Source organism: Rana temporaria, chromosome 2, assembly GCF_905171775.1.
Source record: "Rana temporaria chromosome 2, aRanTem1.1, whole genome shotgun sequence".
NCBI lineage: Eukaryota > Metazoa > Chordata > Amphibia > Anura > Ranidae > Rana > Rana temporaria.
The window spans coordinates 142,259,067-142,279,755 of record NC_053490.1 but is presented as its reverse complement, the minus strand read 5'-3'; the positions used below and the strand labels follow the sequence as shown (position 1 = coordinate 142,279,755).

The 20,689-nt window shown below is 41.4% G+C and overlaps 1 protein-coding gene across 1 annotated transcript in view; it reads right to left on the bottom strand.

The window, feature by feature from the left end:
- Positions 1–20,689, bottom strand: part of SUCLA2 (succinate-CoA ligase ADP-forming subunit beta) — a 108,045-nt gene that overhangs the window by 32,572 nt on the left and 54,784 nt on the right. Inside the window, exons 5-6 of the mRNA XM_040341247.1 lie at positions 6,274–6,402; positions 4,158–4,296 (exon numbers count right to left, since the gene is read on the bottom strand). Of these exons, the coding sequence (XP_040197181.1) occupies positions 4,158–4,296; positions 6,274–6,402 (268 nt within the window). The remainder of the gene's footprint in view (positions 1–4,157; positions 4,297–6,273; positions 6,403–20,689) is intronic.

Sequence of the window (20,689 nt, the reverse complement as noted above, 5' to 3'; positions counted from 1 at the left end):
CGCTTTTTCACCGTGTACAATTTCTTGTGCAGGTTGCTGGCCATCTATAATCCTTTACAGCGTATAGCTATAGACTATAAATATGAATACACAGTATTGTGGCATAGACAAAATATGTGAAACAGTAAAACAAGTATTTAGCCATTGCAAGGCATGTACCAATATCCATCAGGACTTGCCTTTTACTAGTCACCATATCACATGATTCATGAGACCAATAACAAAAAAAAAATCGAACAGGTACAAAGCATTACAAAAGTAGCACACTGGTAAGGCGCAAAATAAAAAAAAGGCAAAAGGCAAAAAATAACAGTACCAAGAGCAAGACAAACTCTTGCTTAAAGTAACTTCACCCCTACGCCTCTTCAACATTTGGCACATTTTTGTGGGGATATAGGCAATCTGAGCGAAGGTCTCATCCCCCCACCCACCCCGCAGTCTTCTGGGACATGTCACAGGTCCCAAAAGACTGCGGGACCATTCACAAGACAGAGGGTGACTCACACATGTGCAGTGGGCACCGAGCTATGAAGAATAGTGAGGAACTAGGCCGGGTGAGGATGGTGCTGGATCCCTGGACAGGCAAGTGTCCTTTTATTAAAAAGTCAGCATGCTCCATGCCTCCAACATTCCACAGAAAATATATAAAAAAATAAAAATAAAAAAATATATCACTAACCCGCCACCGCCTCGATGCAGCCAAAGCTTGCACCCCCCTATGCTGGAAATCCACACAACCTCCATCTATAGGCTTGTGGCTAAAAAAGGTGGAAGAAATAAAGCAAAATGGAGGATTTGCATTGTTCTCTTTGTACCTACCCGCTAAGTCCAGGTCATGTTAAGACATTTTACCGTATTTGATGTCTTCTCACCATTCACATGTAACCATGGCTGTGAACCGTGTTCCCATGTTTCTTTAAATATAAGATTTGAAGAAAAGAAAAAAAAAAAAAAAAAAAAAAAAGACAGCAGCGCAGTATTTGTAGCTGCTGACTTTTAATTATATTTCCCAGACAACCACCGCTTGATCCCCACGTTCACATCAGGCCGTTTTCACATGCATCAAAATCGCATGTCAAATTGCTGCCTATTGTCGGCAATGACACCGTCTGAATCAGTGTGACGCCGACTTTGTGGTGCTAGATGGATTCACAAAAGTAGTTCCTACACTACTTTTGGCGACTTCAGGGGCGATTTCAGGAGACATCTGTGCAGGAACCTGCACAGATGTCTCTCAAATCTCTCCCGAAGGGGGACCGACATGCAGGTTTGAAATCATGCAAGTTTAAACCCGCATCAGTGTGAACCTAGGCTAAAGTCGATTTCCACTTTTGCAGCCAAACTAGCATAACACCTGCTTTATAAATGTTACATGTTCCTATTCACATAGCATAAATTGGCATGTTAAAAATTGTTGCTTATAATTTACTTGACCTTTCTGAAAAGTCCAAAACATAAGTCTTCTTCTGCTATGCAGAGGAGGCTGGAGAGGTAATGTTTACCATGAATAACTCTGTCTGTACTGTGCTGGCCAAAACTCAATACTGTGTCCTAACAAAGGGTTAAAAAAAATAAAATAATAATCTAGAAGCATCTGCATTGTACATTGAGGGGAAACTCAGTGTGGCCCTTTTTTGTCAGAGGGGGACAGACGGTGTATCCTCCCATTTAAAAATGTACAGTCTGCCCAATGCCTGCTCCAATCAAATGCCTAAAAAGGTGATTTTCTTTTTTGTTTTATATTTGGGTATGCCGTGCGAGTGGGAATACATAATATATAGTAACTGACTGCAAAAGTAGAAATACACTTTACCTTATGCTAGGACTTGCTTGCAACATGTGCACAAGCCTAATAGCAAGAAAAACATACATAAGTAAGGCCCCATGCACAAGAGACGCCGGTGCAAACTCTGCTGAACACATGTTTTTAAAGGCTGAAACCGGCGTTTTGCCGCTGCGTTTAGCAGCGTTTTACCATGTTTGCGTCTATAAGCGTTTAGTCAAGAATCATCATAAGACCCTCCCTAAGGTCAACAAACAGTATTATTTAACCATTTTGGCCATTTTGTGAGACGAGAGTGAGTAGCAGCAGCTGAGAGAGAAGCAGTTACTTGTATTTAGCGTGTCACTTGCCACATCACCTGCCACAAGCTGTGAATTGTCCACTTGCCACGTCACCTGGCACAAGTTGTAGATTGTCCATCTGCCACGTCACATGGCCACGTCACCTGCCACAAGATGTGGATTGTCCACAATGCAAGCAATTATTTTTTAATGATTTATCATTATTTTTGAGATTTCTAATGTAAAAAAATAGGCGGGTCTTGCATTCCCATACAAAAATGTATGCAAAATGCACAACCAGTTTGAAGCAGGTCAGAAAGAAGTCACTGCAGATCAAATGAACCTGTCGAATTCTGAGTGATCTCAAAAGCATCTTAAACCGATGCCATGAACACAAACCAAAGCCTGTTAACACAGGCCCTAACTGTGTTGCAGTCATAAAACTAAAAATGCCCCATGAAGAAGTAGAATACATTAATAATTGGGAAGAGACACTTCTGTAACAACCTTGTGGAAGCACAGACTGCACAGGGAAAGCAATGCTGGAGTATTAACAGATATAAAGAGCAAGCTGGTGAACGAAACCAAAACCTAATTTTTTTTCACAGTCGTTGACTTCTGTCTTTAAAATGCAGTGTTCAGACAAAAAGCATCAGTTTGTATCTCTTATTCTATCATGTAAGTCAGCATTGTGCTTAGTGCCAGAAGCCAGTGATTATCAGCTGGAAGCCAATTTAACCACAGCCAATAAACTGTAACCATAGATATTCATGACGGGCTTCTCAGAGCTCTGCATGTTAACGAGTACACTAAAACACAGTGATTTGCCCACTTTCGTATATAAACACAAGCCTCAAATCAGCGGTTTCAATCAGGACACTGACCCAAGCTCTGATGTAAAAGAAGGTCCTGCTTAGCAGATATACCGGTAGCTTTACTGTCTATACTGCTTTCAGAATTTAAGTACTTGAGGGCAGATTAGCAAAAGCAATAGATCATAACGGCAGAAATGGCCACTACATTTAGAAAATAGTACACAGAGTGAACATATTCAACAGAACCCCAGCTCGTGCTCAGCAGTTATGACAATTAATTTTACAGATGTATTGCGTCAGCACAACAGCATTATAATGTGACATTTGCTCTCCTGGTATTCGATATGAGAATCCCTCATAATCTGTTGTGTGTATAATTTATCTAGGAGACATTTAAAGACCTTTCATTTAAAAAGCATGACATCTGCTCACCGGCAGACTTTGGATGTGTAATGTCAAGTTCCACTGAGAAACTTCTGAAGTGTAAATGACAAGACAATTCAGTGCAGATATTAAATAAGTACGAGTCAATATATTACTTTGTTTTCTGTAATAAAATTTAAAAGTAGTATTAAAAAGGTTCTGCTTTTTTTTATTTTTTTTAATAACAAACATGTGATACATTCCTGCTCTGTGCAATGGTTTTTCACAGAGCAACTCCAATCCTCCGCTTGTCGGGTCCCCTGCTGTCACTCCTGGCTCCTCTCCCTTGACCAGTTCCCCCAAAAGCAAGCCGCTTGCTATGGGGGCACTGGTGTGTGCTTGCTCCCAAGCCCTGCTCTATGCATCCATAAGACAGTGTTTTGGCTCAGCCAATGAGAAGAGGGAATCAGCAGGAAGGGAACTGCTGCAGCCAAGGACAGTGCTGGAGCAAAAGAGGATACAGGTAAAGTGTCTAGGGATTGGGGGGGCAGAAAAAGCAGGAGGAGGTTTCTTATCTTAATGTAGTGAAAAAACAATTCAGCATTTTTCTATAATGCATAAACATTTCCCCATTATGTGTCTCTTTTAAAAACGACAAGTACACAAAATAGCTGTTGATCTACAGAACTTCTAAATTCCTGTTTGAGTGAATGCCTCTGTGGCACTAAAAACCTGTGTTTTCAGCTCAAAGTTTAGAGCATACTTGACTCCTGGCATCAGAAGGCAAGTCTCACGATCCTGTATTGCAGCAATCTATGCATATATTTTTTTGTTTCACCCTCGCCATACATTTTAAAGATGGCCTTTGTTCAAAACTCAAACTGCAGAGTGTTCTTGAAGGCTTGCATGGCTTACCTACTCCTGAAGCATCTTCTACCATGGGGTTAATTTCCACCATTGTAGCATCATACTTCATAAACAGATTATACAAGTTGATCATGCACACAGCCGCCTCATTTACAATGTTCTCTGGGAAACCCATTTTCTGTGCAAGCTGAAAATACACAAAAGAAACAGAAAATTAAAACAAGATAAACAACGGTCTGTTTAGTCAGCTAAATTCCCATGGAAAACATACTTATTTTTCGTTTCTCCACTAGCACTGTGATGATTTACATGATTTGGAAGCATTACTATAGTTTAAAAGGTATAAAGTAAACAATGTATTGAAGCAATCAAGGAGAGAAAACACAAAGTTCTTTCTTATAAACATAACTGATTATTTGATATCACTTTCTTTAGGGGATTATGCCATCACCACTTCCAAAAGCTTACCGACTTTAAATAATGAAATATTGCCTTATTCTCTTGTGTACCCAGATTGTAATTTCTTTACTGCTAAAGCAACTTCTAACATCATGTGGTAGAGTTCATTTTTTTAATGTTAATAAAATATTAAATGGCTGGAGGGTATTCAATCATTGTCCTAGAGTTCAATGGTGCAATAAGCTTGACAGAGTCCCATGGCAATTTATACACAGATAAAAAAGGAGCCAAGAGGATTTAGGAGACAACATATCCATTCATGAGGAGATATTACATTCTACAACATATCTTAGCAGAAACGAACAATGAATACATTTTCTTACGATAAGCCTAAAACCTCTCATTTCATTTGAAAATAGTGGGGAAGCCTCAGAACCTCTGTTAGGTTTTTACTAACATCTTTATCTCAATTGGGAGACAGGGAGTGATGGGCAATCTTTCCAACAGAAAAGTGGGGGGGGGGGGGGGGATACATTCTCTTATTTATTTTTTGTGGTCTGTTTCTCAACCCATCTACAATTGCATGCCTTATTTCTAGCATGGGCTTAACAAGGTCAGTAAAGGAAATCTCCCCAATGGTGTCACAGCCTTAAAGACCAATTCAGCAGTAGTTCAGATGAAAAAGCATTTTTTTTTTCACATTGATGTGCCTTTGAAATCATGTGACTTCATATGTAATTGAACAATTTAAAAGCTGTAAGACAGTGCGACTTATAAGACATCTATGCTTCATGCACAGATGTCTATTGAAGTCGCACCCATAATCGTCAAATGTAGTGCAGGAACTACTTTTGCAAATCGGTGCAAAGTTGCTGTTGCACCGATTGGAGCGGTGCCATTGCTGTCAATAGGCAGCAACTTATGCAATTTGACCTGTCAAATCGCATGACAAAATCGATCCAATGTGAACGAGGGCCAATGGTATCAGGTCAGATAAAATGAATGACGTTGGCAATATAAAAAAACAAACACACACACACACACACGTCCATTTTTTCATCGATGGACACGTTACAAGGGTTCAGCAAAGAAAATGCACGACAACAGATACATAGGTATGAGCCCAGCCTAATGCTGGGTCCAAATGAAAAAATAAATAAACGAGGCCTCCTTTCACACGGACAGTCCAATCAGGTCTGTCAATTTTTTCAGGCAGACCCCGATTGTACCATCCATTGCTCTTTATGGAGCGGCAGATGACTACTGCCGACATCTAATCTGATCATTAAAAACAGATGTTCCCCCATCCGTCTGGCGGATTGGATGACCGTTGGATGAAAACAGACAGGTGGTCTGTTTCCATTCGACAGCCCATACAGGACAGTGGGCTGTGTCTACTCTGCATCAGTGGAGTGGACATGAACCTGTCTGGGATCAGCACAGCCTCTGGGGCAGGCAGATCCACTGGCAGACTTTGCCAGTGTAAAAAAAAGAGGCTTTACAGGTGGCCATACTAACCCATCCTATGTTAGCGTGGCGATCTCCCTGCTGAGCTATTGTGTTCTGACAGGGGGGGGGGGGGGAACTGCCCCAGCCCCCCCACACACCACCCCCCAAACACAGTGATCAACCATGATCAGTCGACAGAAGCCAGTTGTGAGACAGGCTTCTTTTGGAGAAGGAGCTGTACACACAGACTGAAAGTCTACCATTTTCGACCTGTGTGTACCCAAGCTTAAGGCTTCTATAACAATGACACACTTACCCTAACAGCTTGTTCTTTTTGGATGCCTTCTACAATGTCAATCGGCTCTTTCACAATAGCATCTGGGTTTTCAGCAGCAACATCTTCAATGTTAACTCCACCTTGAGAACTTCCAATCAGCACAGGACCCTGAGAAAAAGTTGTTAGAATTTATATATTTTTTGATGGCTGCAAACATTGTTTTTGTAAAACATAGGTGCACAGACACAGCAGAAATTCTCTTGTAGTGTCTGCATATTAAGTGCCTTAGCACAGGCAATGTCTACCTCTGTAGGCCCCCTGGTATCTCTCTGGATGTGAATGTAAGATAGTGTCACTATAAGAAGCGATAAGTGTTAATCTGGGATGCACTTCACATTAGAATTGTCCACATCTGTGCTCAAAGGAACACGTAATGTCAGAAATAGAGAAAAGGCCATGGCCAAGCGTTTTTCAGAGGTGCATATCATCATCCTCGTCCTGGCTTCCATACTCAGCGGAGTTACTGACCTGGAAATTGCACAGTTTATATAACTGCTCCAGGGCAGTAACTCACAAATTAAGACAATAAATAAAGAGCCCAGAAAAAAGTACCTATGAAGCATGCGTTCAGGTACTTTAAAGTGCAACAAGTACCCCCTTATACATCCATTTTAATTACTATTTTAATTACTATAGCCATATAAACTAAGAATATGTAATACAAGTAAATGTAAAATGTGTGAGAGTAGGAAAAAATCGGCGCCAACTCCGAATATATTGAATAAGCTGCTACATGCAAACAAACAAAGCCGGTAAATAGTAAACAAAAAATGTAGCGCCAATGAACTCAAGAAATACAATGTATGATACCATGTGAGGCAACAACATTCATAGTGTATGTGCACCTACGAGAACTACCAATAAAAATTAGGTAGCCAAAAACAAAATTCAATGCGATATAAAACGTTACAAAGTCTATAGCCAAAACGTTGAGTGAACATCAATTAGAAGATTGGTGCAGTGCGTAGGATGGACTGATGTCCAGTAGTTTAAATAAAACAGGTGATCGAGTTGTCTGTAGAGATCTGTGAAGATCACAATCACATCAGATATAGGGTAAGTATAAACACGCTTACCGGATAGGTTGGACTCTAATACTATACAGCAGAGGTTGTTGTGGTCATTGGAAACCGGGACCACTACAATCGGAATGGAACCGTTGTTGTAATTAGGACTCCAACTGGCGTGGACATCAGGTACCAACCATATTCAGACAGCGTGCTGTGTAACCGCCACAGATTCCAGGTGTAATCCTCAAGCCGTATATGCAGGAGTACAGGAATGGACGTAGCTGAAGCTCCAATTGGACCATGGGATAAATGATATAAAAAATAGAAAAAAGGGGCTCCAATACGCAGGACAATTAAACCAGTAAAGGTTTTTTATTAAAAGTCATACATAAAAAATTATGACATGGAGAAAAGTGATCACATAAAAAGCAATATGGGGTGCTCAATGGCAATACCCAACGCGTTTCGGCCAGTCTTTTTATGTGATCACTTTTATCCATGTCATAATTTATGTATGACTTTTAATAAAAAAAAATAAAAAATAATAAAACTTTACTGGTTTAATTGACCTGCGCAATTGGAGCCCCTTTTTTCAATTTTTTTATATCATTTATTAGGGATGTCCCGATACCGATACTAGTATCGGTATCGGAACCGATACCGAGCATTTCCCCGAGTACTTGTACTCGGGGGAAATGCTCCGATGCCTCACCCGATACCTGGCAGGCAGGGGAATTGGTAGTCTTCTCCCCTCCATGCTGTCTTTTCCCCCGTCCGTGCAGCTCTAAACCCCCCCCCCCCCTGTCCGTGCCGCTCTCCGCCGCTCCATTCGTGCAGCTCTCCCCCTCCTTGCCATCTTCTCCGTCCATCCGTGCTACTCTCCCCCCGATTATCCGTGCCGCTCTCCCCCCGTCCATTCGTGCCGCTCTCCCCCCTCCGTGCCATCTTCTCCATCCATCGGTGCAGCTCTCCCCCCGTCCGTCTGTGCCGCTCCCCCCCGTCTGTCCGTGCAGCTCTCCGTCCTCCGTGCAGTCTTCTCCGTCTGTCCGTGCCGCTCTCCCGCCTCAATCTGTCAGGGGGGAGGGCGGAGGTAGGAGCCTCTAAACCCGGCTTCTACCTTTTTCCGAATGGACAGAGTCAGTGATCACTGACTTCTGTCCATTCACATAACTGAGCATCGTAACCTGTGATTACGATGCTGCAGTTTATGAATGGAGAGGAGTCTCCCTCCATTCATTTTAGCTGAGGCTGCTGAGAAAGGGACCAGGGAATCTGTGTCCTTAGTCCCTTTCTCTGTCTTAAAGGGGAGATGTCAGAGGTCTGTTAAGACCCCTGATATCTCTCCAAAGACCCCCAACAGGGCTGATTAAAAAAAAAAAAAAAAAATTGCAATAAATATTAAAAATAAAATGTAAATAAAAAAACACACCGACAATCCACCTTCCCCCCAAAAAACAAAAAAAAAAATCACTGTAAAAAATAAAATACTGTCACATGACATTAAAAAAAAGTATCGGTACTTGTACTCGGTCTCAAAAAAGTGGTATCGGGACAACCCTATCATTTATCCCATGGTCCAATTGGAGCTTCAGCTACGTCCATTCCTGTACTCCTGGATATACGGCTTGAGGATTACACCTGGAATCTGTGGCGGTTACACAGCACGCTGTCTGAATATCGTTGGTTCCTGATGTCCACGCCAGTTGGAGTCCTAATTACAACAACGGTTCCATTCCGGTTGTAGTGGTCCCGGTTTCCAATGACCACAACGTCTGATTGACTCTCTGCTGTATAGTATTAGAGTCCAACCTATCCGGTAAGCGTGTTTATACTTACCCTATATCTGATGTGATTGTGATCTTCACAGATCTCTACAGACAACTCGATCACCTGTTTTATTTAAACTACTGGACATCAGTCCATCCTACGCACTGCACCAATCTTCTAATTGATGTTCACTCAACGTTTTGGCTATAGACTTTGTAACGTTTTATATCACATTGAATTTTGTTTTTGGCTACCTAATTTTTATTGGTAGTTCTCGTATGTGCACATACACTATGAATGTTGTTTCCTCACATGGTATCATACATTGTATTTCTTGAGTTCATTAGCGTTACATTTTTTGTTTACAATGTAAAATGTGTCCCTTCTCCATTAGAGGTCAGTTCCATATTCAGTCATTGTTGGAGAAGCATTCAACATACGGTACCTCTAGGCCAATGGTTCTCAACTCCTGTCCTCAGGACCCACTAACCGACCAGGTTTACAAGATAACTGAAATACATCACAAGTGATATAATTTGCTGCTCAGCGATTGCAGAATTCTAGTCTGCATCTCCCCAGGGTAATACTTAAAACCTGGCCTGTTAGTGGGTCCTGAGGACAGGAGTAGAGAACCACCTCACTTTTATTCGCAACAGTGTCTAAGCTACATGCAAATTTCTAGTGAAATAGATTAATTTTATATATGCCAAAACCTAGACAATAATTATACATTCCAGGAATGAAACCATATATATAGCACCTTATGGCATAGCCTCGGGTCATACAGATAAACTTAGAAATAATAATTTTCTCCAGCTCCGATATACTTTCCTCGGCTTTATCAGGGGTGAAAAAACAGTTCAACCACCTCTGAACAAGATAACTTCTGCTAGACAAGCAATGCTAGGCCAGGAGATATGAGTGGCACACACCACTATAGGTTTTGTATTAAATAAGTGAGACAGCAGTACCTGAATTGGCAGAGAACATTTAGATTGCATTTACACTGTTGTGCGATACAATACAATACACATGTTGTGGTAGATTGCCATTTATTGTTAAAACCACCCCAGCATGCATACAACCATAAAAAGAAAATAAATAAATCTATCCCTTAGGTCAGACATAGTTGGTAAGCTTGAAAAAACACAAGCCTAACCTGTGTATGCGCGTGCTTTTATGGCAGTATTACATTGTATATCCCTGTATGTGGAGGACGTTTAGGTGCCTACCTAATATTTTTTTTTTTAATTATCGATGTCCCCTGCTGAAACCACTGCCTGTGGAAGGGAATGCCACATCCTTACCACTCTTACAGTAAAAGAAACCTCTACATAGTTTAAGGTTAAACCACTTTTCTTCTAAATTTAAGCGAATGGCCGCAAGTCTTCAAATTCCCTTTCGCTGAAAATTGTTATCCCTATTGTGGGGTCACAAGTACGGTATTTGTTTTTTTTAAATCTCTTTATTGATTTTTTCCTCTCTCATATACAAACTTTCATTTATTAAAATCACATTAAGGTACGGTATTTGTACATTGAAATCATATCCCCTCTCAAGCATCTCCTTTCCAGAGAGAACAAGTTCAGTGCTCATAATCTTCCCTCATAATCAATATCCTCTAGACCAGGGGTCTCCAAACTGCGGCCCAAGGGCCAGATGTGGCCCTTTGCTAGCTTCTATCTGGCCCTTGGGGCACTATTCCTTCCACTGATATGAGGCACGGTTACTCCCACCGACACCAACAATGGGGCACGGTTTCTTCCACTTATACCAATGATGGGATACTATTCCTCCTACTAATAGGGGCACTACCCCTCCTATTGACCACCAATCCTGAGGTCATATTTATTCTCACTGATGCCAACATTTTTTGTCCCTGCTGGCCACAATACGACCCTCCTAAAGTCTAAAGGACAATAAACTTGCCCTTTGTTTAAAAAGTTTGGAGACCCCTGCTCTAGACCCTTTTTTTTTTGTTGCCCTTCTCTGGGCTCTCTCCAGTTCCCAGCACATCCTTCCTGAGGACTGGAGCCCAGAACTGGATGGCATACTCCAGGTGCGGCCGGACCAGAGTCTTGTAGAGTGGGAGAATTATAGTCTGGAGTTAATTCCCTTTTTAATGCAAGTCAATATTCTATTGGCTTTGCTTGCAGCAGCATGCCATTGCTGAGCCTACCTACTAGAACCCCCAGGTCTTTTTCAATTCTAGTTACCATTTGTGTTTTTGCCACCCAAATGTATTATTTTAGATTTTTCTAAGGAGTGGGCCATTCATATGGATACACATTAATAAAGTGGGAATGGTTGATGATATTAACTTCCTGTTTGTGGCACATTAGTATATGTGAGGGGGGAAACTTTTCAAGATGGGTGGTGACCATGGCGGCAATTTTGAAGTCGGCTATTTTGAATCCAACTTTTGTTTTTTCAATAGGAAGAGGGTCATGTGACACATCAAACTTATTGGGAACTTCACAAGAAAAACAACGGTGTGCTTGGTTTTAACGTAACTTTATTCTTTCATGAGTTATTTACAAGTTTCTCTTTGTTTACAGCCATTGACATGTCGCCAAGGTCAACACGTGCGGAACGGATAGAAATTGTGTGGATGTCTGGTGAACGCAGTAACCGGGTCATTGCATCAGATTTCAATGCAAGACAGCCTACGAGACCACCCATCTCCCATGCTACAGTGAGCAAACTGCTTGCCAAGTTTTAGTCAAACTGGTTCAGTGTTGGATTTGCCAAAATGTGGACACATGAAATCTGTCACTAATGAAGAAACATCAGTGGCTGTCCTAGCTTCATTCAGCAAGAGCCCACAGCGTAGCACATTGAACACATTTTATAAGTGGTCAGAAACTTGTAAAAAAAACTCATGAAAGAATAAAGTTACGTTAAAACCAAGCACACCATTGGTTTTCTGTGAAATTCCCAATAAGTTTGATGTGTCACATGACCCTCTTCCTATTGAAAAAACAAAAGTTGGATTCAAAATGGCTGACTTCAAAATGGCCGCCATGGTCACCACCCATCTTGAAAAGTTTCCCCCCCTCACATATACCAATGTGCCACAAACAGGAAGTTAATATCACCAACCATTCCCATTTTATTAAGGTGTATCCATATAAATGGCCCACCCTGTACATTAAACCTCATTTGCCATGTAGTGGCCCACCCTATTAATTTGTTCAGATCTTCTTGCAACGTTTCCACATCCGGCAAAGAAGCCATTGCCCTGTTTAGTTTGATATTGTCCGCAAATACTGAGATTGAGCTTTTTATCCTATCCCCTCCCCCCCCCGCCCATTTATGAATAAGTTAAATAGGATTTGTCGCAGGATAGAACACTCGCCGCACCAGACCATTCAGAGTACTCCCCATTTATCACCACCCTCTGAACTTGCCCCTGTAGCCAGTTTTCAATCCATGTACTCACCCTATGGTCCAGCCTGACAGACCTTATTTTGTACAGTATGGGCCAGATTGTTAGAGGAGATACAACGGCGTATCTCCAGATACGCCGTCGTATCTCTGCGTCCGGCCGGTCGTATCTCTGCGTCCGGCCGGTTGTATCCATGCGCCCGATTCTTAGAATCAGTTACGCATAGATATCTATTAGATCTGACAGGCGCAAGTCTCTTACGCCGTCGGATCGTAACTGCATATTTACGCTGGCCGCTAGGGGCGTGTACGTCGATTTACGTGTCAAAATATGTAAATCAGCGAGATATGCAAATTCACAAACCTACGACCGACGCAGTACAGTTACGCCGTTTACGTTAGGCTTTTCCCGGCGTATAGTTACCCCTGCTATATGGTGGTGTAAGTGCGGCGTAACAATGTTAAGTATGGCCGTCGTTCCCGCGTCGAAATTTGAAAAAGTTACGTAGTTAGTGCAAGTCGTCCGTGAATGGGGCTGGACGTCATTTACGTTCACGTCGAAACCAATGACGTCCTTGCGGCGTACTTTGGAGCAATGCAAACTGGGAAATTTCACCGACGCCGCATGCGCTGTTCGGGAAAAACGTCAATCAATTTGGGTCAAGCCTGTTTTACATAACACACGCCCGCCTACGCTTTTTTTGAGAATACGGCACTTTCCTGTAAAAGTTGCGGAAGCGTAACGTAAATAGGATACGTTACGCCCGCACAAAGTTACGCGATTCTACGTGAATCTAGCCCTATATGTTGATGAGGAACTGTATCAAATGCTTTTTCAAAATCCAGATAAACCACGTCTTTGGGCCTTCCTTTATCTAGAAGGCAGCTTACTTCTTCATATTCTAACAATCACATGCGTTGACTTACAGTGTGCTGCAAAAAAAATGAGGCAGTCACATTTTGTTAGCCCACAAACGCAAGTTTATGACCAACAGAGTTGGATCTGAATTGAATCTGAAACTTGAGAAAAATTGGACTGCCATTAAAGTGATACTAAGGCATCATTTTTATTTCTTTTCAATAAAATAAAATTACACCCCTCCTCTGTGTAATGGTTTTGCACAGAGCAGCCCTGATCCTCCTCTTCTCTGGTTTCCCGCTGGCACTCCTGGCCCCTCCCTCCTGCCCCCTGAGAAAGCAGCTTGCAATGGGGGCAACTGAGCAGAGGCACTCCCGAGCCGCTGCTCAGCATGTCCATTTAAACTCAGAGCCAAGGCTTGGCCCCACACCCTCTCCCTCCTCACTGGCTGTGATTGAACTCCTTTTGAAAAAGCTTACCTGGCTCTTAACTTACAAAAGCCTTACATAGTCATAAACCTATCCTATGTGGCAATTATAGTTTCAAATTGGACCAGGGTGTGTATCCCAACACACCAAAGGTCGAGATAAAAATGTTACCTTTATTTCAGTAATCTAAACGTATGTTTCATAACCATAAAATATGAATTCCTATAGGGCGAGGTAAAAATATATACTTGGTTTTAAAGTGGCGGTCCACCCAAAAAAAAAAAAAAAAAAGTATACTTACCAGAAATGGCTGTTACTAGGCAGATCGTCCTAATCTGCCTCTTCCTCTTCCACGGTGAGGTCCTGTGTTCTCCTCCTCGCGTTCTGGGGAAATGGAGGCACGCCGCCTTCTGGGACACACAGGACGGTGTGCCCATTCACAACGAGCCACACGACTCAGGCATGCGCAGTAGAAGACGGGCAGGGAAGCTGCAAGGCTTCACTGCTCGTTTCCCTTAGTGAGGATGGCGGCGCCAGGAGCCAGTCCGAGGGACGGATCGGCCTCGGGCAGCCAACATCGGGGGCAACATGGACAGGTAAATGTGCTTATTAAAAGTCAGCAGCTACAGTGTTTAATAGTCCAGCCAACTTTCTTTCAAATCTACTAAAGCCTTTAACGAATTTACAGCATACATTGTTATATTATAAATGTGTATTGGGTATATCTGCAACATGGCCCTGTCCCAACTTTGAGACTGATGTTGCGGCCATCATTTTTACAATAATTTTTTTTATTAAAATGGTAAATTTTTCTCATTTAAACATTTGATGTTTTCCATTGTGAAGAAAATATGGATTTATGAGATTTGTAAATCATTGCATTCTGTTTTTATGCAGCATTTACACAGCGTCCCAAATTTTTGGGGATTGTAATAAATAGACGTTTCGGTGCCACAGAGAATAGTGGGGGTAATATTAACCCCCCTCCCCCAACTACTGTATATACAGGGACATAAACGTCAATTGAGAAAGAATATGTTCGGCTTTAATTTGAATCATTTTAAGTATGTCACATGACAAGTTTTAGAATCAAAAGATTTCAGATCAATTTAAATTGTCATTATAATCAATTTCATCTTTAAAAACTGTAATTTGAAGACTTGTGTGGAAAAGAAAATGCAAGGTTTTGTGTGCTTGTTAGGCACAAACAATATGTGACCAAAACACAAAAAAAAAAAAAAAAAATATAGTAAAGGTGGTTCATTGCTGCCACCTAGTGGCTATAGTTGCAAACATGTAAAAAAATATTCGGTTTGTGGAAACCTGCCAACCAGCAGAGGAAAAATAACAAAAAATCATCTAGTGAAAGCAAAATCGCTGGATCTGGAATCTAGTTCCATTTCATGAAGGTGAACCAAACCTTGCAAAAGATTTCAGCTGTTGACTTAGGAAATGGGCATGATGGTGTCCATGTGGCTAGCACTCTTGCCTTTTAGCTGTAGGGTTCTGGATTCACATATCTAAATAGAATTTACTTATCTCCATGATGGAATTATAAAATACATATTAGAGTTTTAACTAGATTCTGAACAAACAAACCCAAGCACGAGTACCTCTCGAAATATTAGGGCCGTGTGGTTCGGTGTGCTGCGTTTTAGGCACGTTACCATTGAAGTCTACAGAATGTACATTTTGACGAAAGCATCAAAGATGCGGCATGCAGCATTTTACCACACTGCACCTAAACTGCAAATAAAAACGCACAGTTGTAAAACAGGGACACAATGTCCATTATGCAGAAAAAAAATTGCAGCCAAATGCAAAAGCAGGGTAGCAAACAAAAGGTACGTATCAGCTGCTGGTTGAGCTCCCACTCAGGTAAATTCATTGCTTAGCAAGTTCAGAAAAAACAGCAACTTAAAGGCGAGTTTGCCCATTTAGAAAGAAAATGAAAAAAGGTCAACTAACACTGTACACCCCCTCCCCACCCCCTGGTCCCCGCTCTACTTATCTCTGTGGGCGATCAGATGTTTATGCCCATACAGTCGATGTAGCGTTTTGGGGATCCTCGCTCTTTTCCCTCTTCCTTCTGCATCCCTTCTGGGACAGATCAGAGCGATGATCCGTCCTGAAAGCACTGCAGAGAGAAGAGATATAAGAACGAAGAATTCAAATCCCTGGACTACAGCACCTGCCCATGGGCACGGAGAGCCCATCACATAGGGAGGCAAGTACAGTAAGGACCAGGGAAGTTGGGGAGGGTGTATGGTGTTGTCATAGCTCCCAACTGTCACTGATTTTGGAGGGACCATCCCTGATTTGGAGCAATGTCCCTCATTTTGGTCTGATCTATATAGATGTATATTAAAAGCACTTTTTTCTATCAAAAAGTTTTTTCCAATGCTAAACACTTCATCTGATTTCTAAATTCTTGCATTTGTAAATTCTAAAAGCCAATATAAAAAGGAATAGTAGTGGTAAAAAAAGCACTTGTGGGTTTAACCAATCTTGTTTTTTTTTTTGTACAATTCTCCTTTGAGGGGGGTGTGTCCTATGCCTACATACTTTTGCCGTTAGGTGTCCCTCATTTCCATCTCAAAATATTGGGAGGAATGGTGTTCTTTAACTTTGTCCTTTTTTCTGAAAAAGTGAACAAACCCTTTAAATCTTCTCAGTGCAGATTTCTTGAAATTGCAAGTGTCCCTTCTTCCATTAAATTTCAGACACAAAGGGCATCGATAAAACTACAGCATTTTGAAAGCTGGACAACTTTTCCCCTGAACTAAGCATAAAGGTAAGCAAGTGCACATTGCATTTTTGTCTGAGGATCCATTCACACTGTAACACTGCAATGTACCCTATGCACTATTTTTACCTGCATGTTTTGCTGCGTATTTTAACACAAAAAAAAAAAACTTGCGTCTGTTTGCAAGCAGGACACGTTCTAATGTTGTTTTAGGTGTGAACCTTAACCCGGCCATAGAAGGATCAAAATGTGTCCAGTTCAGCAGCAATTAAACAAATGTAGATTCATCCATGGGCAGGCTAGTTGTACTGAAGTCGATTTATCGACTTGACCAGATAATCTATTTTTTTTCTGTAAAATAACAGCGGGTTTCTCAGTTCCAAGGAAGTTTTGCAAACAACCTCCAGTCTATTATGTAGGAAATCTGTACAGGAAAAAATAAAAATGTATGTTGAAATTGCAGACCTACTTTTGATAAAGCTACCTACCTGGCTTTAAAGTGATAAAGTCTTGTTTTTAAAAGCAAACAAAAAACTAAAAATACTCACACCTGAATTAGCCCTACTAGGTTTAAATCTAGATGTCTATCCTCCTCAATTTAGAACTATAGTTGCCAACTTCCTTACAGCAGCGAGACTCACCATAACAAAACTATGGAAATCTACCTTAGCACCTAACTTATCTGATGTTGTCCAGAGACTCAATACTCAGGCTCACTATGAGCTAATGTTAGCACATAGGAAAGGAACCATAAGTAAATTCATTAAAAATTGGAATGAATGGATTACTCATCCTAGGGCCTCAAATTTTCTGAAGAATTTTAATAATTATTAAGTGTGTTCCTGAACGACTACACTCCTAAACTAGACCGGATGTAAAAGATAACTTCCTACTCACCTTCCCCTCCCCTCCTTCCCTTGATACCCCTTTATGTTAATTTTGATTTTATTAAATAATATAAGATAATGAGCCATAATCCCTTGTTTACAGCATGATCCCGTTGGGGTAAACAGGGATTGCTAGTTACTTGTTTAAGCATCTGACCACTATCCAACTGGACTAAGGCCCTATATGGTTACTGTTTAGTAAAATGATAATTTGAAGCCTACCCAGGCACACTGTTGAACACATAGTATGACTAAGAAACTGTTGTATTGTTATGACTCTTATTTGTGCTTTATTGTGTATCTTTGAAAAATACAATAAAAAACATTTGAAAAGAAAAGCAAACAAAAAAAACATGTCACTTACCTGCTCGGTGCTGGGATTTTGCAGAGAGCAGCCCGGATCCTCTTCCCGAGTTGCTCACCGGTGCTCCTGGCTTGCTCCCGAAGCGCAGCTGTGTGTCCATTCACACACAGAACTGTGGCACAGCCCTGTCCCCCTCTTCCCCCTCATTGGCTCACTGACTGGGATTGACAGCAGTGGGAGCCAATGAGGAGTGAGAGTCCCTCAGACAGCTGAGGCAGTCATGCACCATTTCTGGATCAAGATGGGGCTTAAGTATTGGGGGGAGGGGGGCTAGGGGACTGCGGCATACATGTTTTTTTTTTTTTTACCAGAGAAGGTAAAAAAAAAAAAAAAAAAAAAAAAAATCGAGCCTTTAAAACTTAACCCTAAGCAAGCATGCAGCAAATAAGTCAGAACCCCTGTTATTCCCACTACCTAAAAAAAAGTTATTCAAAGTATTGAAGCCGATAGATAAGCAGACAAGCCAGGACAACTACTAGGGTTGTACCGATACCACTTTTTTATGACCGAGTACAAGTACCGATACTTTATCAAGTACTCGCCGATACCAATTACCGATACTTTTTTTAAATCTCACGTGACAGTGGCACGTGTCAGTATTTTTTTTTTACAATTTTTTTATTTATACAATTTTTTTATTTATTTTTTTACAATGCTTTTTTTTTTTTTTTAAGGGGGGTGGGGGGGGGGGGGAATGTACAGTGTGTTTTTTATTAATTTTTTTATTTTTTACAATTAATTTTTTTTTTTATTGCAATTCCTTTTTTCTTTTTATCATCAGCCCTGTTGGGGGGGGGGGGGGGGGTCTTTGGTGAGATATCAGGGGTCTTAACAGATCTCTGAGATCTCCTCTCTGAGACAGGGGAAGGGAGTAGGGACACAAATTCCCCAGTCCCTTTCTCTACAGCCTCAGCTGCGCTGAAAATGAAAGGAGAGAAGCCGGTGGCTTCTCTTCATTCATAAACTGAAACATCCTAATCACTGGAGGTTACAATGTTTCAGTTATGTGAATGTACAGAGTCGGTGATCACATTCGGAAAAGGTAGGAGCCGGGTTTACCAGATCGAGGGGGCGTGACGGCGGCAGCAGCAAGGAGGGGGGCGTGACGGCGGCAGCAGCAAGGAGGGGGGCGTGACGGCGGCAGCAGCAAGGAGGGGGGCGTGACGGCGGCAGCAGCAAGGAGGGGGGTGTGACGGCGGCAGCAGCAAGGAGGGGGGCGTGACGGCGGCATGGAAAAAGATGGCAGCACGGAGGGGGCAGCAGCAGAATGGAGGGGGAATGGAGGATACAAGGACAGTCAGCGGGGATCGGTGCTTGTAACTCCCCCACCGCACTAATCACCCTGACTGTCCAGGTATCGGGTGAAGCATCGGAGTATTTGCCCCGAGTACAAGTACTCAGGCAAATGCTCGGTATCGGTCCCGATACCGATACTAGTATCGGGACAACCCTAGCAACTACTATTTTTACAATTCCATTGCACAAAGTAGGCATGGCAAGTGTAAAAGTTTTATTTTTTTATTAAAAACAAAAAGCATTTACAATCACTTTTAGGCCTCATGCACACTGGATGTTTTTTACAGCTATTGTTTTTGGCTTCAGGCATTTTTTTCTGCAGCCAGTAAACTGCCCCGCATTTTATCCTATGTGTCCATGCACACAGGCTGTTATTAGCCTTTTGTTTGTCAGGGGTGTTTTCTGGCTGGAACCCCCCTTGAAGAGGAGTTCTTCAGCTGTACAAATGCTCCAACGCTGAAAAATGCTCAAAAACTTGTCTATTCTGCACTTATAAGCAATAAGCTTTTGTAGGAGTATAGATTTAAAAAAAAAAAAAAAAAACGCTAATGCAGCAAAACTTGCATTTTTAACTCTGCATTCTACAGCTAAAGCTACTGCTGTTTTTATAACACCCAGTGAGCATGAGGCCCAACCCTTCATTTTTATAATATATATATATATATATATATATAAAAAAACAGAGTTAGACGTTGAAAACTTTTTGCCTATAGTTCTACCTTTTTTATTTTGGATAGAGTAAGGGAGGGTTATAACCTCTGTCAATATTTTTTGCCATCTCTGTCCCAGTGGAGAGATTTTCCTGTCCCACATCCAAAACAGGAAGTGAGGAAATCCCTCCAAAAGTAAGGGAATCTCTGGTTGTCACCAGAACTATTGTTCCTTTTGGAAGACTTCCCCTCTATTACTGTTGCCAAAAATGTAAGATTTTCTTTACTTTCGGTGAAAACGGTAAACATTACAAACAGAGAAGATGAACCTCCATGACAAGGACATAGACAGCATTAAATCTGACAGATGTTCTAATCTCTTTCCACTCTATCCAAAACTTAAAAGGGTTCTTGCCTTTAGTTATACTTCTCCAAAGCCTGAACAGCAAATAACTGCATCATATACCACCAAAAAGATAAGATAATACACAGTATAAACACTACATATATATTATAAACAATTAGCTGCATCACTATTCTGGCCGATTGAAAAAAATAAATAAATAAATGTACTGGTGTATGGGCAGCATAAATGCTGTTGTGCAACGCAGGGATCTCCAAACTATGGCCCTCCAGGTGATGCGGAACTACACGTCCAATGAGGCATTGTATAACTGACAGTGACAGACATGACTAGGCATGACGGGAATTTAAGTTTCTGAACAACGGGAGGACCATAGTTTAGAGACCCCTGGTGTAAGGGATAAAATAGACTGATATCCAGACATATTACAGGCAGAAAAACAAAAAGGTGAATACACCTAAACGCATCTAGCATTCATGCATTCCAGCGGCCAGAATTAATAATCTGGCCAACAAAATTACCTATAATAGGTTTCAATGTACAGTAAAACCTTGGTTTGAGAGTGTTTTTAAAGAAAAGCAACATTTTTAAATACATTTTGCCTTGATATACAAGCGAGAGGCGCCTCCAAGTGTAG